A 27,149-nucleotide genomic window follows, 5' to 3' on the forward strand; every position below is an offset into this window, starting at 1 on the left:
TTCAGCTCTTCGTTGTTTCTCTGCATTCTTTATGCTCAACTAAGGATACCTGTCTGCAACAATCTAATCGTTTGGAATTATACTTTCATGCTAGCGTGTTGAGGTTTTTAAAAGAGCATCATCGCCAAATGTTTTCCATTTTCCTTTTATCGACTGAATAACTGCCATAGCATCCACAATCAGTGCATTGTTGTTAAATGCACAAACATTGACTTCTGGATTTCCAGATTCATTTTCCAATACTTCAGCAAGTTTAGACTTGGGCCAACTTGGCAGTTTTCACAAGTCCTCTCACGTTTTCATAAGGAAAATGTTTGAAATTTGTTCTTTTTCAACTTCGTAAAGATGTCTGGGTTTTCGCTCAACAAATTCGTTTTTAGTGGATTGATGATAATAAGATAAAGGCGTTGGTAATTAACTTTGTCAAAAAACTGAGATGTTGTAAATAGTTTTGCTGAGAAAACGTGTGTATTATAAAGGTAGTTAATATAAAACAAAGGTTATGCTGGAAAGGAATTGTGTAGTAATTATTTTATATAACTTGACTAGAAACAAAACGCTCGTGGATGATTTTGATGCGTGTAAGCAAAATTGGCGGATGTTTTTCCGATTAATTGTTGTCTAAGTCTTCTCTGACTAATTTAGTTTTGAAAAACTGTGAAAATTTGCGAAAAACCTTGTAAAACTCCACTCAAAGCTTCCTTGTTGAAACCTGCTTGCACAGCAAAAATGAAAGAAACTTCATTTAAATACCGGTATAAAACTGCTGAATCTGCTATATATGTCGTATATTACACCAAGTATCCACGACATTTCCTGAATCAAAATGGCGTCAGTGTATTGCAAAACATGCAAATTCACTGATGTTTCGAAGATGAAATGCTCGAAAACTGCAGGTTTGTGAAGGTGAAAACAAGTGAATTTAGACTTTCTATAATTTATCCTAATTTTCTATCGTGTTTTCAAGTAGTGCCCGAAGGGGGGCAACGAAAATCGTTTTCTAAGCGACTTTTCGTGCCAGAGAATACGGCCTATAACGCGGGAATCAGTTTTGTAATCCATTTTGTAACTCAAGTGTACAGTTGAAAATAAAAGATCTTTAACATAAAGGCAGTTTTACATAACACACTTAGGATTTGGTTGGCATACCTAATTTGTGTCCAATTCAAAGCAATCTAGGGTGGAGACTATACAAGAGCTAAAAGGAAGTTATTCGAAAACTTTTGTATGACGACCAGCTATGATGGGAAAGTTTTGCCGAGTCATACGAAATAATTTCTCGCTGATATGGAAAAACTGTAAAACTCACTACGCAATCAATTGTTCACCATATAGATTTTTGTTGTCACAGCTAATCCCCCATAGATCATTTTTCTATGCGTAGGCAGGCAAAGAATGCGTTTTGTCAGTTTTGATTGCTTTAAAAATATAATTTTTGTTTGAACAGGAATGGCGCAAGAGCTTTTCGTGCGTGTTAAAGAATATTTTAAAGTCTGCCGACTTTGAAAATCAAACAAACCTGCAGTTTGAAAAAGAAGATAATTTTCTAAAATGAATTTTCTTAAAACTTGTTAACATTTTTTTATCCCTGAAAGCGTCTTATAATAACTGTAATGCAGTTGTCGGTTATACTGAATGGGCAGTATGATGAACGGAACAACACTTCAACAATGAATTAATTTTTGCATAAACGTCCACTCAGAATTTTTATTACCAGCATGCATAATAAAGAAAACACAGTTTGAGACATTGTCGATAACAAATACTGACGTAAGAGTTTGACGAAGATACGCTGCTCCCTGGGTATATTGGAACGTAATAAAGCAAGGTCCCTTATAATATATAGTTAAAGGTATTAAGTATAATTGTATTGAACAGGCGTAACATGACACAGTCTCGGCAGTAGACTATCTGATAGAGTTTGTTATATCATGTCAGTGAGGTAGTTCATATATTATGCACGCATTGTCGCCAACCCGTGAAGAATGTTTGTTCCAAGTCCATTTTTTTAAACATAATTGGTTGAATTGGTTTTCGTACAGAATTGAGTATCAAAAGATTAAAAAAGAACAATTTGACTAGCAGAACTGCTTCGATATCGACAATATGTACCTAATTAACGGTACTTAAAAATCGGCATCAAGTCAGGAAGACTGTTTTCGATGGCCTAAGGAGTTTAAGGAGTTGATCCGGCTGCGGCTACGAAGTTTGAGCTGTGTTGCTTTCATTTCATTCACTTGGCACCCACGGACGACGGAAATTTAACTGCAAAAATTCCCACATTTTTGTCTAGAGAATATTACCAATGATGTCACCGCGCCTTAAGATAAACTGATTTTTATGTGTCTAAATTTTTCGACTATGTGGACGTAATATTGTCAGTGATTATTGGTGCATAAAAAGCTTCGTCTAGTGACTTCTTCATTGATCACTGGCTGTGAGTCGGAGGTCTTCGTTAAGATGATGAAAACCAGTTGATGGAGTACTGCATGGTTGAACATGGCTTCTCAAGCTTCGTTCCCATTAAAATACCACAAAAGACAAGAATTGTCTTAGTTGTGTCAATATATACGAGCTGTTTATAAATTTGACTGATGGCCTGATTGACGGTTCAGTCCGGATTGCGGAAACTTAATTGCATATTTGCTGGCGAACTGCAAGTGCAGGCCAAAGCTCTTTCAAGGGAACTCCGCGAAAAGGACCCTGGACACGTTAATAGTTCGCTCTTTCAACACACATTTCTTCAATGGGGACGAATTCGAAAAAGAAACGAGAGACTGCTGTACCAGATGCGCACGACGGATCACAAGGCTAACAGTGCATCATCGCCAGTCTAGGGCGAGCCGGAGGGAAGATCGTATAATAGGTGCGGTTAGACCAGAATTTTCCCTATGGACACTGTTCCCTTCGTTGACGGGACACACATTGATAACAGTCAAGTGGTTAATTTCATATTTCATTTTTGAAGTTTCATAATAGTAATAATAATAATAATTTTATACCCTCATCAGTTTTGAGGCCAGTTTAGTTTTGAGATCTCGAACAAATTCCTGCCTTTCCCAATCTCAGCAATCTCGTTCCCCGAGCCCGCAATTGCTCTGGCGAGAAAACAAAGGCTCTGGGATAATCAAAATCAGAAATGATTCTGATTGGTTGTCGGACACGCCGTTTCGATTTTGAAATACAAAGAACCGTTTCCGGTTTGGATTATTTCAGAGCCTTCGTTTTCTCAATCGTTTTCTCGCCAGAAGAATCGCGGGTTCGGGGAACGAGATTGCCATCTCAGAGGACCCACCTTAAGGTTTTAGAAGAACTGAATTAAGAGTAACTGAGTAAGTGAACAATTTGGATCCCTCCAAACAGTCCATAGATGCTTTGCGGTTCACGCTAGACCCAGTACCCTGCTCGATTGGGAAATGGCTAATTTAACTAGAATAGACAGAAGATCCATTTCTATTATATGTGTATAAAGATTTATGCACAGTCAAAGTAGAATTATGAAATAAAAATCGTGATTGGACGTACGATTTTTTTTTACCAGATGGCGTCGAAATATAGTAGTGATGGATGGATAGATCAAGACATAAGTGAGAGTTCAAAACATAATTCTAAAATTGAAGACATTTTCACATTCAGCACATTATAAAATCTTTCCGAAATAATATCCAACTTCTACTGATAAAAATTGCAAAGAAGTTAAACGATAATGAATATGTTTTGATGCATAAAATTTCGATTTTTGTTGCTCGCTGTGTTTTTGTATATTAAGCGTGTCGTCTCTATACACATTTGATAAACAAATTACTTCATGGTTAGCTCGTTTGTACGATTTTTATTATGCACTCGTTGTGAAGGATCGCAACGATTTTGAAGGATTTCGCTACGCTCACTAGTCACTCGTTCGTTTTGCGATCCTTCACAACTCGTGCATAAAAGTCGTACGCACTCGCCAACCATGAAGTAATCTCTATTACTCAATAAGGTTTCAGTTGATATCATCAAACGATATCTTTCTTCAGAGAAAGTTCCAAAATTATGAAGGATTTTAATAGTATGGCAATGCTGGAAACGAGTTTTGGCATGATGTCGCATAGAAACAAGGGTCGCGTGAAAAGGTCAAGGGAGATATTGCCCTAAGTTGATGTAATGAGACTGTAATATCGAGTGAAAGATTAAGTGATTTGTTTGTACTGTTTGCTTGATTTTAGCATTAAACATAATTGTTGTTTCTTGGGTAGAAATACTATTGGCTAGTTCACTAAGTTGTTCAATATTTTTGACCATGTAGCCTACCGGTACGAACGCGTACGAACGCGTACCTATTTGTTTCGTCGGCGCGCATAACAAAAACAATATCAACAATATAATGACGAACTTTCATGTGATTTTTTTTATTTCACTTCAACCACAAGCAGTTCAAGTGTCAAGTATCGTAGCCAAAAATATATAGTATACTGGGTTTTCAGGGTCAATCTTTTTACATCTATTGCATAACCATGCGTTGTTGTAAGCATAGATTGTGCTGTTCCATAACTTCAATTTGTTTGATAACTTGTGGATTTGTACTCACAGTGGCAATGGCAGTTTGTATTCTGGCTAAAACATTCGATAACCTAATAAAAGAAAAAATAAAAAAGGTTTGATATTTTGTGCTCACAAATAGCTGTATTCAATTTTCGCTTTTACGCGGTTAATGGTTTAATTTATTAATATCACTGATCGTAACTTGTACAAATGTATACAGTATACTATACTCTATACCTACTATTAGTAGAATAGTATATTTGTAGTCTATTACTATTAATAATGGAGGTATTTGACAGAGCCTAGTTATACACGGCCAAAAATCATGTTGATGCAAGTTGTAAAAACCGGAGTGATGAACAATGTTGTGCTGTGTTGTTGCAACAACATTGCATCAACATTGATGATTCAACAAGGTTCAATTGACAACATTAATAATACTGTCCATGGGATGCAGCCCAAAATTGTTCACTCTTGATGCAACAACCTGATCAATTTTTGGCTTTGTACCTATTATAGGATTTCTTTGATTAGATAGATAATTTCATTTGGCTAGGTTTGCATATATTTGGTGGGGACATTGACAGGATACAAGGAGAGGTGTCATTAGCATTTGGCGTCTGTGATGGTGGTGGCAAGTGTGGTAAAAGACAGGCTAATGCTGTCTTACCATGGATATTTGCCCTGTTTTAACCACTGACACTCAATATTTTAGCTTGGGTAAAGTTGGTACCAATACCGATTTATAATCTACCTGTTCTCCGCATTTGTGTAGGCACCTAACACAAACTACAAATACCAAAACTTATCAAAACAAATCATGCTGCTTCCAATGTGTTTTTGTTGAAAGTTTTGAGGCTGGTTTCTGGCATTTCCCACCCCTGATGGCACTTGGCAGTGTATGAGGGTTTTTAATTTAATCATCCTTAATATTATGTCAGTGGGTTTGGAATGATTTTAAATATCATCTAATTCATTTAAGAAAAGAGTTAGGAGATTCTTAGATAAATAATTCCATCAAAGCTTGGATTTTTTTATTAAAGAATCCACAAAGTTTATGATAAGTTGCCTTCGTGAAAAGCGCACGAAGGATTCAGATGTGTTCTACTCCTTAGCTGTCCGAAAAACTCGAAAAGGAAAATGAAAATATATGCTAGAAGTATCATTCTTGTCTCTACATATCCATATTAATAGATTAATACATTTCTCTCAACTCTATATATTTTTTATAAAATTAGCATCCCAATAACTTGTTTTCGTCATCTTGCATTAAGTTTTCGGTTCAAAGAATTGTTAGGATTGTTAGGCACCCGTAAATGAAAATAGTTTGTCGTAGACACATGAAAATAAACAGGAAAAGCGACTTTTTTTAACTTTAAGTAACGCAAACGCTCAATATAATATTTCTCGCTGTTTACCTTTGTCTGTTGTGTCATTTGCTTAAACGTAACATTTCAACCGCTCTTTATATACGCGTGTTCTTGTACCACCTATAAAGAGAAGCCATATTTTGCGCTCGAGCTTGTAGCAGAGAGCTTGTAGATAAGTTTACGTTATGTTCAGATAATGGTGCGTTATGTTCAGATACGTAAAGGCGCGTAAGAATATCAGCATTCATAATTATCCATTTGTTCACATCTATCAAAAGAAGATCATGGTTATGCGATTTACATTTTTTTTAAAAGCCAAACAGGCATTACTATTTGTAGTTGTTTTGCTTTCGCAGAATGTGGAACTGAAAGAAGGTTCAGAAACTTTGAAGGACTGGAAATCGCCATCCTCACAAGTGTACATGCAATATTTTATGTTCAACTTATCAAATCCAAGTGCTGTGAAGAATGGTGGCAGACCATCAGTCAAACAAATTGGACCATATTCTTACAGGTTAGTCTTACTTGTGATATGCAAACATGCAGGCCCATAATGTGTTGTAGTACACTTACAGTACAAATACAACCTGGATTTGATTGCCTAGCAACATATAGAATCGGACAATTATGGAGACAAAATCAACATTAAGTAGCTAGCTAGCGTCGCCTTTTACTTAATTGTTTCCCCTGGCTGAGATTCATGTAAACGATACCGTGGCCAATTTGACTAAAACCTCGTAGGAAGCATCTGATGAGTAAGAGGTACATATAAGTATGATACTTCCGTCGTTTTATCTAGAGAACTTAAAGACTGCATTGATATTCCTATTCTGAATTTGCCTTAATATATATACCTTTTCAGTTGATACGTTTTTATGTAAAATCCTACTCCAACCCCCCCACCCTAACCTACCCAAATTAGGTATATATTGAGTATACTACTCTTAAGTATACTAAGTATACTCTTAAGTATATTAAGTATACTACTCTTACCAGTAAACACCGGTGATAAAACACGTCGAGATAACGCCGCCGGTACTTACTCGAGTAACCCCAGTTTGATCCACTAACTCAGCGTGCTATTATTAATATTTTTACCTGTCATTATAATACTTACCCTTATGGCTACCCCTGCTATACTTCCAATCTTTAAAGTTCATTTTTGAAAAAAACATTACACATGGTATTTTTTCTAGAGAACTTCGTCATAATGTTCCACGTTACTTCAACCACAGTGCTGATACGATAGTTTATTTCTCAGAGAAAGCTTACGTTTTCGACTCGACCACTTCGTGTGCCGGCTGTGATCCCATTGTTGATAAGATTCATACTATTAACATTCCTTTATTGGTAAGTTATTCCACATTATGGAGGTTCAATAAGATACCCATGCCGTTCTTGTATACGCGATAAGGTGCATTGATTGCCTTACGTTTTTGGTTGAATTTGTGCAACTATAGTTTTCTCGGAATTTATAATTCATCGGTGGCCGACCCCTGCTACACAAGGAGAAATCGTCATGCCCAACGAGTGACGTATAACATGGATTACGACTTTTTATGCACGTTTTTACGTCATAGCTTGGTCGAAAAAGTCGTATTGCACGTTATGACGGCACACCAATGACGTAGACGTCAACGTCAAAGAAGCGCAAATGTGAGACGACATAAATCAGGCCACTTATAGCGCCCAGACACAAATGCATGCAAGGGAATGAAGTTCTAAATTACTGAATTTCGGTTTTTCTGTATTTTGGATTGCACAGAAAGACCCCAGTCCGTTATTTCTCGGTAAAGAGCTCGTGCTCGGTGAATAATTAAGAAGTTATTAACTTAATCGATATCCCTTTATTTAGAAAATAGCGCAGTTAATTGAGAAGATTTTGAAGTTACTGCCAAGTTATAAAGCACTTATATTACCCGAAATAAATGAATTTCTCAACGCCAACGACAAGGTGTTTGCTCCGAGAACAGTGAATGGGTTGCTCTGGGGTTACGAGGATCCCATTCTGGATTATCTAAAAAATTTCACATCAAAACTTAACAAAACGCTGGCAAAACATGGCTTCAAATTGCCCATCCCGACAGTGAATCCAATTATTAAGCTGCAGGTATGATTTTATGTAAACATCTTTAACCCTAATAATATTCTTGTATGTTTGCATGGTGACATCAATAAGTAATTTAGCTTGTAGGTACACCACGTAAGTATTTAATAGTGCAAAACTTTCGGTCCGTTAACCCGGGCCTTCATCGGGCTCTGAAGTGCAACTGCAATTCCGGGTTAACGGACCGAAAGCTTTTCATGGTATTAAATACTTACGTGGTGTACCTACAGACTAAATTACTTACCTTTAACCCATTTCGCTTTTTGTACAAGAAACACGAGAATAAATACCACACCGAGTCAAAGGTGTATTTTTGGTGTTTACAGAATTTACATGCAAATCGAAGTAACGTTTTGATTTCCGTTAGACGAACAACTCCAATACCACTGCTGAAATTCATACTGGTGTTGGAGATATCAATCGAATTGGTCAATACGTATCTTACAACAACTTCAGGTAAAGTCGTTAAAATCATAGATGAAACGACGTATTTGCTACTCGCTATTTTTTGTTTAGTTATAGACGAAGGCGCACATCAATTTTTTAAAGGGTTGGGTGTCAGTTGCCTTTCATATACACAAAAGTGGTTGCGAAATTATAGTCAAACGTAATTAGCATGCAAAAGTTTACTAAAGTACAGAACATTTTATCCTTCATCCAATGCTTATGCTGACATGCTAATGCTCAAAAAGAAAGACAAAGCTATATTAATCGGTTTTTCTTGTTTTGAAGACTATTACCATGGTGGCATACAAAGTGGGCAAATATGCTCAATGGGACAGGTATATATACACTAAATACATTAACCCTGCATTAACCAAGGAGCAGCCTGCACATGACAGCCTCTTCGAATAATTTTAACCGCCTAAAATGTCCAAAGAATCTTCCCGATGCTTCCATCAGGAATCGAACCTGTTATATAGTATACTGATCGCACATTTTTTATATAAAATAATACGTTATAATGGTATTACATGAATCTGTAGTTCATTTGGTTGGGGCTTCGCACCCAGGTCTCACCCCTAGACACCAGTCCTTTCTACTAGGCTCTATCAGCACAAGCATGCTGTAGGACCTTCCTCATACATGGAGTTTCAGGGCCGCAGGATCAATTCCTGTGTTTAAAGTTGCATTAGAAAACCTTTTTTTGGAAAACCGCGGCATATGTGCGGTTAACTATTTGCGGCTGTTAAATGATAATATATATAACGTACTGTTCTTTTTTGCTAGATGCTTCTATGTTTCATCCTGATATAAGCGAAAAGGACAAGCTATATACTTTCGTCAGCGATGTTTGTAGGTAATAAAGACGATTAAAGATATTATTCCTCAATTATGTAAACGTCAGTCTAGACACCAGTCCTTTCTACCGCGCTAGAAACTTCAAAGATCATCGACTTTGCCCCTTGAAGGTTCTGGACTTCTTCAATGGAATGATGCATGTGATATGAGTTCAACACCTATTCCGTTTTTCTGTATTTTCAGGTCATTATACCTCATTTTCAAGACGACAACTGACGTTCACGGGATACCTTTGTACAAGTTTTATACTCCTAAGAAGTTATTCAAATATACACCTGACGTTCGAGCAGGATTTTGTGCTCCTAATAAAACGTGCGTTCCCGATGGTCTGTTGGATATCAGCGTGTGTCAACCAATGCGTAAGAATTTAAAATTGTATAATTAATGTTTCTTGAAACATTGAGCTAGTGGGCCGGATTAGGTACGAAGACATCCGGACACTGAAAACATCCGTATTCAAAACAAACTATTCGCGAAAGTACCGCTAATCCTCACAGTTGGCAAAAATAGTGCAAATATTGCTAGGGCGATTAGCATTCCTTTCTGCATCAATTTGAACTTTGCCATAGACAAAGTTTAGATAGAGCCGGTTGCATAAAAAGATGATTAACTAGTGGTAATAAGAATGCCCAATCAAAATCGAGTACTTTGGAGTTTCAAGTTTGATAAAGCCAAACGTAAGAGTTGATTCAAATTAAAACCTTACGGATAAATCTAGCAGCGGTATGAAATTTTATTACTGTGAATATTTAGAGGTTCCTATTGTTGTGTCTCTTCCGCACTTCCTGTTTGCGAATGAATCTGTCATAAAATCTGTTGATGGAATGCATCCAAATGAAGACGACCACGCAACATTTGTCTCAGTTGAACCGGTAAGATTTTTGCTATTCTTCGATTAGAATATCCCGGGGTTGATTTGGCATGTTTATTACGGGAGGTATTCCCAGGGCCGCACCTAGGCTCTCGCAAGTGATGGGGAAGGGGCTACGAAGCCCCGCATTTCTGAATGCAAGATTTGAAAGTCTCGAGTATTCTTCCAAAAAGAAAACAAGAAAACCAAACTCTATTATATAGTATTTTCATCACTCTTGTGTTGACAATATTATGGATCAATGCTTTGCTATTCCTATACTGCGGTCCGTGATATAAAAATGATGATATAATAAATTCAATTCATTAACTATTATGCAGAATACTGGCATTACGATGAAGGCAAGCAAAAGGATCCAGATCAATGTGAATGTAGACAAAGTTGATGATATCGAGTGAGCTAAACGTTTTTATGCCGTTTTATGTACATGCACAGGAAATTGAATAAAAGTTGTTAAGACTTTGAATGCGAGAGGAAATTTGGCTTAGTTTGCAACTGATTAAAAAAACCTATTGAATTGGCTGTACATGATGATTTCCTCCCCTACAAAACTTGCCATAGTACTACTACATTTGAGTGAAAAATCCCATTTCCTCACCGTGTATGCACAAACATTGTTTTACATGCAAGAACAAAAAGGTGGAGATTTTTACTGTCTCTAATATAATGATTGCTATACCATTTTCTAGCATGGCTAATCGCATAAAATTCTCCTTTGTTTTCTATCTGAACTTTGAGTGCATACTTGTGTGCATATGAATACGCCTTTGACGAATCTCACAGCTTTATTGTTTTTGTGTTTAAAACTTTATATTTTTCTCGTTGCAGCGAATTAAAAAATCTTAAGAAAGTTTATCTCCCTGTATTATTTGTGAATGAGGTAAGCACCCCTGTGCGCTCGCACATCTCAGCCACACAAATCTCTATATTACGCTGAATGCAGCCTTTATGTTTTCAAATAAAGCGCATGGGTACGAGGCTGTGCAAACGAGTGAATAGTTAAGAATAGACACCCGTTATTACTTTTCCACCTGGCCTTGACAGTCAACCATTTACAGGGACTATTGTATTCTATTGTTTCTATTGTTTCTATTGTTTGTTATCAGATTGCTTTGCATGTTTATCCTGCAAGCTATACAGGGTGTCCCAAAAAAAACGCAACCACTTAAATATGCAAGAATATTAATATTGTTCGGGTTTGCACCATAGTTCAGCTAAAATGACTTTTAGCATTGTAAATGAAGGATTAAGAGCCATTTTCAATTCCCAGAGGTGCTTATCTATTGCGCTTTAGAGATGTTTTGCATATTTAAGTGGTTGCTTTTTTTTTGGGACACCCTGTATATTTCTAGCAATTCATCAATGTCTTAATGTAGTTAAGAATCTCAATTATTTCATATATATAATAGTCCTTAATATAACATTGTGCTTACAAACTTCAACTTTGTAGTTCCTATTCTGATGTTTATATTTATTTTTTTCATTTAGAGTGCTGTTATTAGTGAAAGTGATGCTGAAAAGTTCAAGAAGGATGTTCTTTTGCTCATAGAAATTCTAAATATAGGAAAATATGTCTTGCTTGGTGTCGGATGCCTTATGATGTTAATCGGTTTGTTATTGCTACGTTACCAAAGAAAGGTGAGTATTTATAGGATTCTGCTGGTCACTTTTTGTTTATCTCGAAAAGGTAAACATTAAGATTGAGAAGGGTATTTAAATAGCCACAGATTAACACGATAGAGATGGTAAGCAGAAGTATACTTTGAAGAGTCAACTAAAGATGGCGAGCCTATACTGACAGATTTAACTTATCCGTGATCCGCCGCATCTTCATTTTTTATTTATTTCTCATTTTAGTTAAAGAATGATATTTATTCGGAATCTACAGTTCAAGTACAAAGTCATAGTGATCCTAGCAGTGAGAAATCTCCCCTTTTGCAACCAGCACAAAATTATGTCACGTGAAGAATAGACATATACACATCGAAAATTATTAATTAGGTATGATTTGGAAAAATGTTAATCAGTGACATGTTATTAATTCTCGTTATAAACTTTACTTACATTAATTATACATCTATACGATGCACTAAGTATAGAATTATCTGGTTTGAAGTATCTTTTTGAGCACTGTTTTTCGGCAGTCGAGGTTCATTTACTTAATTTACCTGGCCGTGAGCCTTTTGTTCAGTGAACTACTTCAACCGGCAAGTAAGGCAAAATGGAACACTTATTAAACTCTGCCACTACGAACAGGTGAAGTAGCTGATACAAAATGTGTGTGAAAATTACATCTCACTGTTTTTATCAGTGAAAACATATTTTTCAAAATGAAAACGAAAATTTACGAAAACTGGTTATAAGAAAGAATTCTAGTTATTCTACTATGATGCATTGCTGTGAAGTTCTTTTGTGTGTCAAAATTTCACTTCATGTGTTTTTTTTGGTCATGTGTTGTCAATGTTAATGTGTGCATTGTAGATGATTAGCCGAGAAAGGGGGTGGAAGTAATTTAGGCGATTGCCCCATGGTCAAAGTTGTCCAGGGAAAAATACTATGCCTATGCAATGTTTTGCGTTACACATGTTTCCTTTGAGCAAGGGGCGTTGGCAGCGGTGCCAACCTATGGAATATTTTTAGAAATTCTGCAAAAGGGAATCGTTTCCTAAACCAAATTTACTAAAAGAAGTGAATATAATAAGAGAAAAGGCTGTTCCCGACGATGAACTGAAGACTTAAATTGTTCGTCTCTCCAAATAGTAACCAAACTCCCACGCCCATGCATGGCCTAGTGTTAATTTTCTTCCTTTTCCACGGTTGTGACTATGACGTTGCCATGTACCTGTGTGTACGTTTAATGTGGAGGGGTTTGGAAACATGTCAAATTTCACGTACATACCACAGAGGTGAATAAACCAAACCTTGATTATGTGTCCATCAAAGCAAGCCCGTTTCGAGTATGGTTTGCTATATGGCAAATTTCAAAATAATAGTTTTATGCTTGAATTTGCTTGAATAGTTACTAAAACCTCATTCTGAAGCATTTTAAAATGTCTGTTAATAATGTATATCAAGCAGTCATTTGGGCTAACGAAAGTCCGAGATTGGCCAGAATTCCCCACCTGGCCAAAATCTGAACCAAAGTAAGAATATTAGTAAGAATATTTTGCCCCGCCCTCTTTTATCAAATGGCGGGAAATATGATGACTGGTTTCCGGGCTATTCCGGCTGGCTTGGTAATGTTTTGCCATGTGGACCATGTGGTTTTGCGCAGTCGTAAAGTGTGATAAATAATACGCAAGGTTTGAGGGAATTGCAATATTGCATGCAAGGTTTTGAAAGGTTTTTAATAGAGAATTGTATGCTTTAACTTGCCACGGCAATTGCCTATTTGGTTATAATATGGTGAGGAATGAATACGGTAAAACGACTTGGGGGGAAGCCTTCTTGGATGCCCTTGGGTAAGTTATATTTTTTGTCATAACATTCAGCAACTGCCTAGTGTTAGAATTTGAAAGCTATTATAGGCTCCACGATTTTCATAGCTTTAGACAAAATTAGTAATATGGACCTATGTAATGCGCTATTCGGATTTCCACCATCATAAAAATATTATGCCAGCGTTACGTACATGCAAATTCGGTTTATCTTTGGTATGTGCCTCACAGGCCAGACAATTGAGACAAAGAACTCCTTTAATATATCAGTTACATGAAGAGGCCGGTTATGCTTGTCAATGTTCAGCGTCAAGTAAATTGTCGACTGCAAGCATTCATAATATTGACGCTTTTGTTTCCCAGGTCTTGTGTTATAAATAAAAAAATATTCCTTGCTTGTGAATGTTTAATATTTATAGGGTGGGTCCAGGGCAGAGGGCTTTATGGACTTTTATCTATCTTTAAGACCTCTGAGTTTTCTTGTGACAGGGGCCAACCTAGTATATGACAGCTAATCAACTGTAATGGCAAAGCACTTACTTGACTAAAACATTCAAAAGCTATGGCTGGTAGCTGGATTTTATCTATTTCATCTGTTTAATCAAGGAATAAAGTTGCTTTTGCACATAGCCAACCAAATAAATATTTCTCATCATGAAGTTTCCAGTTGACCTAATTGTTTTGTGTACCAGAGAGTCAGATACTTGAATCTCTGTAGAGCAAAATGCAGATTGATTCCGGGCTTTTGGATATTGGTGAACCAGTATATTCCACTAGAATTGTGATTTGGGTACTCCAAATAGAACAGACTGTAATAACAACAACAAATACCTTTAAAACCCAAAATGTGAAGTTAATCAATGTAAACTACGGCATGCATAATCCATATAATGAACACATTTTTTTAGTCGTCTTGATACAAATGCAAGACTAGGTCGTGGTAAAACATATGCAAACACTGGAAAAGTTTTGACCATTGGCGTAAAAGGACCACAGGTAATTACGTTTTACCGGTTTACCCATAGTTAATAACATTACATTTGAAAGTTTAAACCTTTTATAAAATAAAGTAATGATTTAACACTAATTTAGTTTTGGAGGGGGGGGGGCATTTAATGCTCCAGGGACCGTGGAGCAGTTTTTGGATTGGGGGGCTAGCGAAGCCGAAAGAGAGAACCCTCGGGGGGGGGGTCTATACTTATCTATTTATATTTTTCTTGTAAACACTTCAATGAAAACATTGTTCACCGACACGGATAGTGAACACATAATTATGATTACACAACTTACTATAAGCAGTTTTTATTCGTATTTATTATGGCCATATAAAATCGCTATAAAGGATCACATGTATTTAGAGAATTATTGGGGGGGCTTTAGCCCCCCCCCCCACTCCGCGATCCCTGTGCTCACCAGCCTTAGCTGTACCTATACCTAAAAAGTGATAGATTGTTGTCACATACTTTAGGTGACTGCCAAGGTTCAAGGGAACTATGGAGTGTATGATGTATTGGTCCAATTTCAAGTATTTGCTGAAAAAGAAAAACAAGAGATTTATGCCATTATTGACCAAAACCCAATTTTACTGGCTCACATTCTGAATGGAGAGCTGCCAGATGAGCTGTTAAATGCCTTATTCGCGGTAGGGTTTAGCCTTAGGGTGGGAATTTTGTTATTGCAATACTGTTATACCTGTAAATTGTGTGTTTTCGTATGTCAACTGAATGTGCGCCACTAAAAAGTACAATTTGCATGTTAGACATGTGTGACGCTGAAATGTTGTAAAATTGCGCACGATAATTTTCACGAACGCACAATAAGGCAATACTTTTCGCATTTTAAACATATATTTCGCCGACTAATTTCGGTATGCTGATTAGGTGATTGTGGGGATTAACTTCACGTTCTTTAAAGTCTTCTGAACAACTTTTTCTTTAAATTTAAGGCGCATATCAAACTCTTTCCAACATCTTGGCGTGCAATTCGTGCTCGATGTTCATGTCCTGATGATGGTAATCCCTGCAAGCATATGGCCGCAGTTTACTTTTTACTGACATCTGAGATAGACAAGAACCCGTTTACGTTGTTTTTACTTCGTGATGTCGACCTGAAGAGGCATTTTAATGTGAAGAATAACGAGATAGAACCATCCTATCCATTACCTGCAACTGAAATCAAGGAAACAACAAATTCCGAAAAGGAGACTGTTGTCCATTGTGAACTTGTTAAAATACCTCACTTAGCGAACTTTATTTTGGACTGTCTAAGTCCAAATCCTGCATTCTCAATGCAACTGGACTATAAAGATGTTATGATGGAATTTTACAGGTATTTTGATCAGGATCATCAAGTGTAAGCCAAAAAAATTGTCGAAGAAGGTGTAACTGAGACCAAATAACTCCGAAAAAAAGTATTCGTATACCCTTTGTTTACTTATACGAGATATGGAACAGTTTACCAAGAATGCAGCTTCGAAAATTGGGAAGGAAAATAATAGCTAGTTTTGCCATAACACTTACTATATTTGAAACTTGTTCTTTCTGATAGATTTGCTGAGAAAAAGGGCAAGCAAGTTATTGGTTCGTTTCCCGAAGGCGATCCATTTGACAGTGCTGATGGTGATACTTTCCAGAGAGTATGGTCAAACAGCTGTTTTCAACTCAAACTTTCTGAGAATTTTTCAAACGCGATGGTTTTGGTCAAAAATGAAGTTTTTAACTCCGATTTTGATATCAAAAATCTAATGAAGACAATACCAAACTCTGTTATGCTTAATAGATTAGGTATACATATAACCTTTTATCAATATTAATCAATATTACATTTTATCAGTTTTATTTTATAGATTATAGTAGCTATAACTTGCATGCGGTGAAACATGTTGTTTTAAACATATATTATTATTGTGTTTTTTTTAATAGGAGAAAGAATTGATAAGGTTATTTCTCTTGATTTGTTTACGGCATTTCAGGTAAAACATGAATTTGTTTTCAAAATGGGTCATTTAATTGTGTTGATATATACTTATAATGACAATGTAGTTCAAAATCTTGATATCTCAAAACAAATTTATTCATGCGAAATTTATTCAAAAAATTTTATACCCAGCTAGCGTTGACTTCGAACGCCTTAAAAAAAGCCCGAATTGAATTACGATGTTTTTTTTATTTTAGGTGTTTTTGCGCTGTACGTCTGACTTTGGAACGAGAAGTTATCGTTATTTTTACTATGCCTTCCGTGTTGCTCTACTGCTCATTAACAGTCAGGCGTATATCCCGGATGTTTTGCCAATGTCTTACTCATCAGATAATGGTAAAGTTTTATTATTTAAGGTGAGGCAACCACGTTTTAGCCATCAAGGGATTTTTAAAATGAGCAAATGCGTTTGCATGGCAACTTCATACATGGTTGGTTACTTTCGTTTTGGCCCGTACGTCAAAAATAATACGCCTGTTTTGATCTTTCTATTTTAGATCATTTGGAAACCGTTATATTCTTGCTCAATTATTTTGGAACAGTTAAAAAATCTCAATGACATATTTCCACTAAAGAACGAAAACTTCTCTGGTGGGTCCATCTTGCTCGAGGTTGCTGGAAAGTCTTCTGTGCGCCCAAAAAAATCGTTAGACGCCAGTTCCGGTACCCTGCATTTACTTACTGCTCTGCTTACTCAGTTAGTCAGGAAAATGGAGTTCAGTCATAAGAAGCTGAAGAATAATCCACCAAAAGAGTCATTAACATTCTTCTTTGGTCAGGTAAATACCTTGCAGAACAACTTCACAATATAGTCTGGGTACTTAAATAATTAGATGAATGCTACAGAGTACAGGTGTTAAACTTGCGGCCACAGGTTCTTGAAATATCGTTGGACACACCAGTATTAATCACGAGTTTACTTCAACACTTTTTTACTTTCATTATACCAACAATACGCTAGTGATCTACGCTCCTCTAGTATGCAGGGGTGGATCCAGCACTAGTGCACTCATTTGCATGACACAAGAAAACTGCTAAAAATAACCACTTTGTTTTGTAATGCAAATTTGTGCACTAGTGCTGGATCCACCCCTGAGTATGTGACTTCGTTCTTACATAATTTGTGAATGTTATATCTGAACTTTTTGGGTCTGAACTTTTTTTAAATGAATGTTTCAAATATTTACTATTCTCTCTGATCCCGTGATTCACTGAAACGACTCGGGTTAATGTGCGTGATGCAATAGGGTGTCAACCTTGTGTGATAAAATTCTAAATACATGCAGTTTCTGAAAGATTTCAGTTTAGGCTAATGTGATGATCGATGTTCATAATGGGTTTGACTTCTTGAAAAATAAACATTTTAATAACGACCATCCTCCATTGAATGCTTCCATTCAGGTCTTCCATGTTATGTCACTAGCTGAGCACAACATCCCGAAAGCAATCACGAAGGCAAGTATTTTTCCAGTGCAGAAGTATTGTCCGGTTGATGGTTGTCCGGAAGTATTGCAATAATTGGTTAGAGAAAATTTCCTTTGTTGACTTTCCAAAAACACAGCAGCTCATATCCAATTTGCCAAAGCATATCGAGACTTTGGCTGGATTTCCACTTGCAGAGAAATGGTTCGCCAGCGAAATATTTGCATATTTTCTTTTGAATTCAGAACAGTCATGTTGAACTAATTCAGTATTTATGCTTTTAAAATTTAGAAGTTTTAAAAATTTAAAGCCACTTTCAACAATTTCAGAAATTTTAATAATATCCTTGAATTTTGCATAGTGAATTAATATAAAATCATCAGTTTGTAGAAAATACCATGCACGTGTACTGATTTTGACCGCGTATATGCATGGAAATGGCAATTTAGATTTGTTTCTTTTACAGTATTTTGGCGTCTTCGAGCTGATGAAAACTGATTTCAAAGTGTCCATTCAAATCACCAATAACACAAGCATCTTACATGTCGGCTCGCCACCAACTCTTAACCCGCGAGATGACAAATTCAACATTGGTCTTTTATTGACAAAATCGGGCTCCCTTGCATCAGATGCCCTCTCTTTAAGGCGTTTCTTGCAAAGATATCCGACTGATAGGAATCAGGTATGGTCATGTAAAGTTATATAATCGTGTTAGTTTCAATGCTTTTGTCATGAGGTAAACATGTGTGTTGTGTTATTTGATATACTTTTTCTTTTCAACAATTAGTATATTTAAACTATTTTATACACATGCAATTTATACTTTTAGATTCTGAAGTTTTTATCCACGTTATCTCCTTACCTCAACAATGTTGAGAAATTTTTACTGAAAGATGATATTCCTCTGTCTTCCGGAGATCTTGAAGTTCTTTTGTTACAAACAGCCAAATTGTTTGCAAATTTGGGAGTTCAAGTTATTTTACCTCGAGAATTAAAGTAACTATATATTAAATGATTTTTTGCATCTTGGAATTACGTCTAGTTACAATGCTAAAGCAGCAGGCTAACGGGGGTAGGAAATATTTCATGAGACATTAGATATAGATTTACTATATCTTGTATTTTGCGGTTCCTATATATTCTACGAAACACGAGAGTATTCAAATTCTTACCAAAAGAGAATTTTATAAGTTGCATGTTGCTACTTTTTTCGGACGTCCTTGCTGTAAACTACTATGTCCTGTACTAACGCAATACAAAACCTCCTTCTTAGGAATATTCTCAAACCAAGAGCTGTTGTTAGGACTCGTAGTAAATCAGTATTAGGTAATTTTTATTTTTTTGTTTAAATTAGGTAATTTCTATTAATTTAAGTACTGTAAATTCCTTGTAAACAAGACAAGATTCAATATTATTCGGTATTCCATAGCATTATTTATAACATGTATTTCTTTGCTTCCTTTATGTAGACGAGAATATGTCACAGAAGAGTTTTCTCAGTTTGAACCAGCTTCTCTGTTATAACTGGATGGTAGGCCTACTCTGCTTAACAAATAGATTACAATGAACCGTTGTCTGTTCAGTTATAGATACACGGTATGACGTCATATGTGATAAGAACAAAAAAAGTGGCCACGAGCCGCCGGGGCGAGTGGTCACTCTTTTGTTCTTATCACATATGACGTCATACCGTGTATCTATAACTGAACAGACAACGGTTCATTGTAATCTATTTGTTTTATATAATAAAACTGAAAAAAATCCAAAATTAAACCGGTAAAAAGAAAATTGCTGTGACGTCATTCCGTGCGTCTGTCCTCTTATAGATCATGGCTCTCGACCAATGAAATTGCTTGAATTCTTTACGTTATTATATAAAGTGTTTTACAGTATTTTTATAAAGCATGCAAGGGGTATGAATTACTCATATCCCATGTTTTTTTGTCATGCGGGGAATCATTTCAGAAATCGATGTTTCCTTAGATATGCATTGGAAATGAACAAATAACTGTTGAAGAATTCCAGAAAATGGTGAGGAGCGGGAAAAAGTTGTTCAAGTTTAAAGAGACGTGAGTTGACGAAATGTCAGAAAGGTTTTCAAAGATATTATTTATATAAACTAGAAGGTCTGGGAACTAGCTAATAAAGAAGTGTGCTAAGAATTCCTAATTGCTGTGAGAATAGGAAATGTTATATAATAAAACAGCTTTGCTCCTAACAATGGGTATAGGCTACTTGATTTTAAAGTTTAGCTATAGTGTCCCATCACACCTTTCATTTCCGGTCGAGTAAATTTAGGAAGAGAAAGATGTTTTTTAAAAATTACATTTAGAAAGAAAAAATTCCTGAAATTTTCCACATTAGGTATGTCGCTATCACAGCCGAAGAAATGAAGAATATTCTTAGTTCTGTGAATAAACAGCCGCCAACGTTGTCAGGAATTGACTTGTTGAAAGAGGTTTGTTTGTAAATGAAAAAATTACATACTATATTAACATACAGTAAGTTGCGGATTCCAAACTGAACCAATTACATTATTACAAAAAGAGGAAATATCCTGAGTTCATGTTGTTTCATCGATAATTCTAGAGATTGAGAGAAAATTCAATGTTCATGTTGGATTCAGAGGTTGAGGAATTCTTCAAGAAGAAGTTGAAGGTCACAGATCATATGGTAACAAAATATTCATCTAAAATTTATATCATATACATGTTTTAAAACGTTTCCCTATTCCTCATGCAGCTAGGTTGCATAGTGGCAAAATATTGATGATAAATTATTTAACCTCAGGTTCCTGCAACTTTGAATTGTACCTTACGAGGATATCAGACGAAAGGATTTAGGTGGCTAGTCTCAAACTTGCTCAACGGTTTCGGGGTGAGTTTTTTACTTCCAGTTTATATCTATTGGATATCATGCATGGTCAAGCCCGTTAACTTGTGCATGAAATATGCAAAGATTACATCATACATCTTCATCTACTGGAGTCATCAATCCATATTTATAAGAATTGAAGGTACTGTGACAAACGTCTGTGTTTGAAAAATAAAATTAACATTTTTTGCACTTTTAGTGTATACTAGCTGACGACATGGGTCTTGGTAAGACCATACAAATGATTGCTGCCATTGCATATCTCAAATCTCAAGGCATTCTGAAAAATACAGTACTTATCGTTGTACCAAGTAGTTTAGTTAGTAATTGGAACAGAGAAATACATCGTTTTGCACCAACAATGACTGTGTCCACATACTATGGCGCTGGAAGACAGATTGAGATGAAAGGTAAGCTTGAACTTCGAATTAGACTTCTCCATTTAAAATGATGTGCATGCAACCGATCATATGTGAACAGTAAAATTCCACATGAACAAATAATAAGATGATGTGGATAATTATAGTACGCGCTTTTTCAATAATCCAATTTTAAATTCTTTATTCGTGGATTACAAAATTAATAACTGCGTATGCATGTAACATGCTTTATAGTATCGCTATTATTGTCCTTATTCAAATGCTGCTTTTTTAAGATCAACAGAACGCTAATGAACTTGTGGAGGTAATCAAGTCCATCACATCTCCGCTTGAAGAACGAAAATGCGACGATATAAAGCAGAAAAGTATTGTTAAATATGAGATGGAAACAGATATCAAAGATGACATTAAAACAGAAGTTAAGCATGAAGTTAAGACAGAACAAAACGCAACAAGCATTGCTCCATTTTTATTTTACAAAGTAAAGACCAATACCTGTGACCAAAAGACCGTTGTTAAATCCGAGATGAAAACTGAAGGCCCTTCGCTACCGCCAGTAAAGGCTGAGACATTAGATCAGAGACCTGCTACGGTTGGTTCTGATTTATACTCAGCCACAAAGGCCGAGAGGAAGCGGCCATTCACACCCGACAGCCACAGCAAGCCAGCAAGTACAAAGAGGGTAAAACGTAAAGCGAACACAGAAGCAAGTGATGTCATACTGACAACTTACAGTTTGATTTGGAGAGATTTGTCGGAACTGCAAAAGAAAAACTTCGGTGGGTGTTATTATATACGAGTTTTTTTACGACTTGTGGGCGTCCACTACCTCTACTGACAGGGCTGTATCTGAGTGGTCAGGCGGTGTGAACTATCATATCCCCATTGCATTCATTCTGCATGCATTATTGTAGACAACCAAATCTCGCGAAAACATCTCGCCTCGTCATAAAGGAGTCTGTTTACGTGAATGATCTTATTTTCTTTTTTACTTCTTCCTGTGTAGGGTTGATATGCATTGATGAAGCACAATACATAAAGAATTCCAAATCGCAAACTACCCAGGCGTTAAAAAAATTAAAGGCACCATTACGCGTTGCTTTATCTGGGACACCTGTGGAGAATAACTTGGCAGAATTGTGGTCCGTCTTTGATTTCGTTCTTCCCAAGTACCTTGGTAATCTAAAGGACTTTAAAGCTTCATATTCAAAACCTATTGAGGTAAGAGCGTTTCCTGAGAGAAGGCCCCTGTCACTTCATGCAAAAGACCGTCAATTTCGTGGGGATATATCACACTATTCACATTAGAATATCAGAAATGGGGATAAACTATCACAAAAATGCTATTTGGAATTTTAGTTTAAGTGCAAGACTGATTTCTCACAGATTTTGTGTGTGTGTTTTACCGAGTACACAGAGCACTTACTATCACTGCAAGTTCGAGAGCAGGGTCAATCCAATTTTCAAAGACTTTGGAAAAAACTTCGCCTTATATGTATAAATCATGCATAGATTGACTGTGTGCCATTCTTACAATGCTTCATGCAGTAATATATATGTGATAAACATATACCATGCGCGTTTCCAGGTAAATTGCGACGAAGAGAAACTGATCGATTTAAAAGCTGTATCTTCACCTTTCTTATTGCGACGATTAAAAACAGATAAGAATGTCATTAAAGATTTGCCGTCCAAGGTATTTACTAAGAATTTTTTTCAAATTTGCCTGCCTTGAAACATTTTTGTGCACTTTCGAGGTCACATGTTTGGCTAATTGATGATATATTGTTTTTACCCGTCTACAGATCGTGGATAACAAGTATACGACACTTGTTGCTCAACAGGCTGCTTTATATGAGGTTAGTGAACTTAGTAATCATGCATCTTTATGCACAGAGTCAGAGATTAAAAACTTAATGAGAGGGGTAAGTATTCGGGAAATATCAAACTAGGGCGGATTTTTATTATTCGTGAAGAAGATTAGATTTGGAACACATTGTGCAGCTATTAACTGTCAGCATTTCCAAACATAATTTTCTTTCTCGTACATGCAGACAAACCTGTGTGTTTGTTATGGCTTAGACTATGTCAAGATTTTATGAATAGTGCATGAGCTCAATTTATCACGTTCGTCATCACCACAGGGAGTTGTTCAGGACATAACCCAGAAGATATCAGAGAGCCAAGGAATCCAGAGAAAAGGACTCATCTTCAAATTGTTAACATCATTAAAGCAGATATGTAACCATCCAGCAAACTTTGGCGATGACACCGATTTAAGTCCCGAGAAATCTGGAAAGGTTCGTGATCGTCACATTGCCTTAACGCTGCGTGGCGTGTTTTACAGCCGTGCGTTTTCATGCTGACCCCCAGTTATTCAAACCCAGACTTCCAACTTCAAGCTTTCTACGGCTAACATCATAGCATACTGTATTTTTAGACAAAACTCCTGTTCGAATTGCTCGAACCAATCATTAAGGCTGGAGAGAAATGCTTAATTTTCACACAGTATGTTAAAATGATCCACATTCTGCAGAAAATTATTGAGAAGAAGTTGAGCGTCAAGCCACTGATCTTTGAGGTATATATTATATTTTCATTATATACTTCAAAATTTTTAACCTCACCTTTTTTTTCTTTTCCATGCATAAAATATTTTTATAAAATGCACTCTTCTTTTCAGGGTTCAATGCCTCAGAAAAAACGAGATTGTGTTGTTAATGAATTTCAAAATCATCCTTATCGCCAGATATTCCTTATTTCTCTAAAAGCTGGTGGCGTAGGGTAGGTGTATTATGTTAACTATTACAAATGCTGCATTCTGATTGGTTACGCTTTTCGCTATACAATTGTATACAGTTAGACAACGAGGTCAAGTTTTCTATGATCTTTTTTTACTTTAAAACTACGTACAACTTTCATTCACTCGCTCTCGACCCCTTCAATATTGAAATGACTCTTCGAAAACATCTTTTCGAGAACATCTTCCGATGTGGCGATCTATATACTACATTTGACTGTGGGTATTTAAGGTATTTTTAACCGGTTTTCGCAATGAAGCTAAATTCACCAAATTTCAAACGAATTATCTTGTAGACTTAATTTAACCGCTGCAAACCACGTCATTCATTACGATTTATGGTATAATCCAGCAGTGGAGAACCAAGCCACTGACAGAGCATTCAGGTATGAAATTTAAGAAACTTGCATTGATTGGGTATTCTGAGAAAGGTTGGTTTGCGATTGATGTTTATATATGTATTATTCTTATCATTATCATCTTAGAATTGGTCAAACAAAGAATGTGTTTGTTCATCGTCTGATAACACAAAATACTTTCGAAGAGAAAATAGACGAGATGTTAAAACAGAAGCAATCCTTGTCGGATATGAGCATCAGTGTTCAAGAAAGTTGGATTACTGAATTATCAAATGAAGATCTGAAGAAATTATTCATGAGAACACCTTAGAATATCATCAAGCATCAAGGATACGGTTCTACTGATTGTTTGGTTAATATTCCGTTACAGCTGAAAGGGACAGTTTTTTATAGTTGAAAGTGGCATGTGTTAAATTATTGGATATGTTTTGTTAGCTCACTGGCTGTAAAAACCCATAACGCTGACCCCGTCGTCCGGTAATTCCGTCACAACTTTATCGTTTTTAATTTAAAACACCTCTTAATGATGAAATATATTTCACGTTTTACTCTAACAAGCGGCAGGTGCAAAGATGCAAAACATGTGCAGAGACGCAAAATATCATGAAAAGTTTTTGACCAATGATATGGAAATAACACGAAATCCGTTCATTTTTGGTGGTTCGAAATTGAGAAGCTTGACGTTATAACCGGGCGGGGCGTTGCTCGTAATTTATAAACAGGGAAATTTTGAAACAAATTTAAAACTCTCTTTTTTTAATAACTACATTTTATGACTCGCCATCGAATTGTAAAATGATACTCGCAGGAAGTGTATGATATTTTATTACAAGCATTCCTTGTCCCAAACCAGCACACATAACTTCAAATCTGCAGTTGAGCACTTTTGACATATTAAATCGCCGGGTACAGTACAGTAGCCACAATCTGAATCTTCACTGCAAGGTTGCTGGAGTTGTTCACAGCCTTCAGTTCCGGCTTGACCGCTGTTCGAACCCTTTAAAAAAGAAGGGTGACAATGAAATATGTGCACTATCAATCATTTTATATTTGAACATGAAGCTACGGTTACTATATATTAGAAAACTTTGACTATTGGTTTCACTGTGCTTTCAGTGTGATATGGTATAATTGCCTAATGCCTAGGCTTGTCAGCCAATTCTTCACCCAAAGATCCCTTCAGACAGAAGACGAGCTTCTTAATTGGTAAGTGATTTCATCTTCAAGGTTAGTGCATGATTTATTTCATCTTCTCATCAGGATCATCAATGCATGTCGAGAAGATATGAAGCGTGTGCAGCATATATACATATATGACCTTGCGCTTGAGCAGTTAGTTCATTAATCTCAGATACGCGTTCCTGCTCGTTGGGTTGTTTCCCGCATAAAGAACTGGCTTTCAGCATTTCATGCACATTACGTTACATTCCACCTTGTAAAGACATGCACTATGCACTTACCCCGAAAACCCAAGCAGATGTTAACGTTGGCATCACCACAAAAAGAACAATACAGACCAGGTATACACTGCGGCTGAATTTCATCTTGATCCTCTAATGATCATCAATTTCTGAATATTCAACGAGCTTTTATATGCTGTCACTGCACACAGTTTTTACGACTATCAACATTCATTTATTAATTCGAGTAATAACAATTATTAGCTAATAAAATTATTTTTTTAAACATACTCAATCATAAACATAGACTTAGTCGTGTATATTTATGCAAAAATAAAACTAATTTGGGGCTTTTCTTAAATTAGTTATTATGGCAACAGACCATGTTTAATATTCTTAATTAATAATTGTTCTTATTACATTTAATCAATTATTTCTTATTTTTAATTTACTCATTAGACCATGTTTGTTCAAAAATTAAAAACCATGGTTTAATATTCTTAAATAATAATTATTCTTATTATTTTTAATTAATTATTTCTTATTTTTATTTTACTTATTAGACCATGTTTGTTCAAAAATTAAAAATATAATATTAAACCGAAATATAGGAATGCTAATAAACACCAATAAAACACAATAATAAGCAAGATATTGCATGGATGGGATTATTTTTTAAAATCATTTCCAAGGATCACAAAAACCGAACCCAAAATCAAAATAGAATATCCGTTTTTAGCAGATTGTATTTTCTTTTTTTTTGTTTTCTAAAAATTTCGTTTATGCCATTTTCCTGCTATTTCTACATTATTCACCCTTCCATCTTGATTCACGTATCCAAATTAATTTTTATTATAATGCACCTTATACAAAATTTACTAAAGATTTCGGGTCTGGATAAAACGATCCATTCTAATTTAAGGACATCAAATTTTAGATTGTCTTGCAGTAGAAAGTGGGCTTCATGCATGGAGCTTCCTTTTCCTAATAAATAAACCATTGCAAAAGTTTAAAACGGGTATCGCACAATAACACAGCTAGAGAATTCGAAGTTCGAATAGACAAGGTAGAAGTAGGCTATACTATAAAAAACTCGAATCCTAAAGAAGGCTCTGCACATGTTAGAGCTGTTGCTCTGTGAGAATCTAATGGAATGGAATGACCATAAACAATGAAACTATATGCAGTAATCTCGGTTAAAATCCACTGTCGGTTTAATGAATTCGTAAAGGAGTTCAACGTACAACGAAATTCTGTTTTAGGATGGACTGGTATTATTTGACAGACAGATTCTCCTTATTCCTTATGGGTGTATTACTATTACCGT

The 27,149-nt window shown here is 36.0% G+C and overlaps 2 protein-coding genes across 2 annotated transcripts; both read left to right on the top strand.

Moving 5' to 3' along the window:
- Positions 1-4,479: 4,479 nt before the first annotated feature.
- On the top strand, positions 4,480-12,570 carry LOC114529919 (lysosome membrane protein 2-like). Its single transcript, XM_028551489.1, has 13 exons — positions 4,480-4,637; positions 6,251-6,408; positions 7,091-7,244; positions 7,750-8,004; positions 8,369-8,457; positions 8,734-8,783; positions 9,232-9,301; positions 9,487-9,662; positions 10,057-10,175; positions 10,495-10,568; positions 11,003-11,054; positions 11,663-11,812; positions 12,032-12,570. The coding sequence occupies exons 1-13, from the start codon at positions 4,497-4,499 to the stop codon at positions 12,137-12,139; spliced, it is 1,596 nt and encodes a 531-aa protein (XP_028407290.1). The 5' UTR covers positions 4,480-4,496; the 3' UTR covers positions 12,140-12,570.
- An 870-nt stretch (positions 12,571-13,440) lies between these two features.
- On the top strand, positions 13,441-25,178 carry LOC114529246 (uncharacterized ATP-dependent helicase YwqA-like). The gene is made up of 27 exons (XM_028551006.1): positions 13,441-13,635; positions 14,520-14,607; positions 15,080-15,253; positions 15,557-15,939; positions 16,159-16,394; positions 16,533-16,582; positions 16,785-16,943; positions 17,085-17,366; positions 17,989-18,042; positions 18,476-18,691; positions 18,839-19,005; positions 19,283-19,335; positions 19,479-19,540; positions 19,993-20,078; positions 20,374-20,467; positions 20,599-20,682; positions 20,800-20,886; positions 21,083-21,293; positions 21,539-22,042; positions 22,270-22,484; positions 22,852-22,959; positions 23,069-23,122; positions 23,408-23,563; positions 23,704-23,844; positions 23,947-24,047; positions 24,360-24,449; positions 24,549-25,178. The coding sequence occupies exons 1-27, from the start codon at positions 13,577-13,579 to the stop codon at positions 24,730-24,732; spliced, it is 4,098 nt and encodes a 1,365-aa protein (XP_028406807.1). The 5' UTR covers positions 13,441-13,576; the 3' UTR covers positions 24,733-25,178.
- Positions 25,179-27,149: the final 1,971 nt, after the last annotated feature.

Source organism: Dendronephthya gigantea, unplaced genomic scaffold (genome assembly GCF_004324835.1).
Source record: "Dendronephthya gigantea isolate DGI-Jeju-01 unplaced genomic scaffold, DenGig_1.0 000001F, whole genome shotgun sequence".
In the NCBI taxonomy this organism is placed as follows: Eukaryota; Metazoa; Cnidaria; class Anthozoa; order Malacalcyonacea; family Nephtheidae; genus Dendronephthya; species Dendronephthya gigantea.

What these genes read in the sequence shown, in the direction of transcription:
- LOC114529919 (XM_028551489.1), top strand. Translation starts at nt 4,497, where the DNA reads ATGCGTTGTTGTAAGCATAGATTGTGCTGTTCCATAACTTCAATTTGT. An exon ending in ATTGGACCATATTCTTACAG is followed by an intron (nt 6,409 to 7,090) that starts GTTAGTCTTACT and finishes TATTTTTTCTAG; the next exon opens with AGAACTTCGTCATAATGTTC. An exon ending in AAATATGCTCAATGGGACAG is followed by an intron (nt 8,784 to 9,231) that starts GTATATATACAC and finishes CTTTTTTGCTAG; the next exon opens with ATGCTTCTATGTTTCATCCT.
- LOC114529246 (XM_028551006.1), top strand. Translation starts at nt 13,577, where the DNA reads ATGGTGAGGAATGAATACGGTAAAACGACTTGGGGGGAAGCCTTCTTG. An exon ending in GTAAAGTTTTATTATTTAAG is followed by an intron (nt 16,944 to 17,084) that starts GTGAGGCAACCA and finishes TTTCTATTTTAG; the next exon opens with ATCATTTGGAAACCGTTATA. An exon ending in CATATTCAAAACCTATTGAG is followed by an intron (nt 22,485 to 22,851) that starts GTAAGAGCGTTT and finishes GCGCGTTTCCAG; the next exon opens with GTAAATTGCGACGAAGAGAA.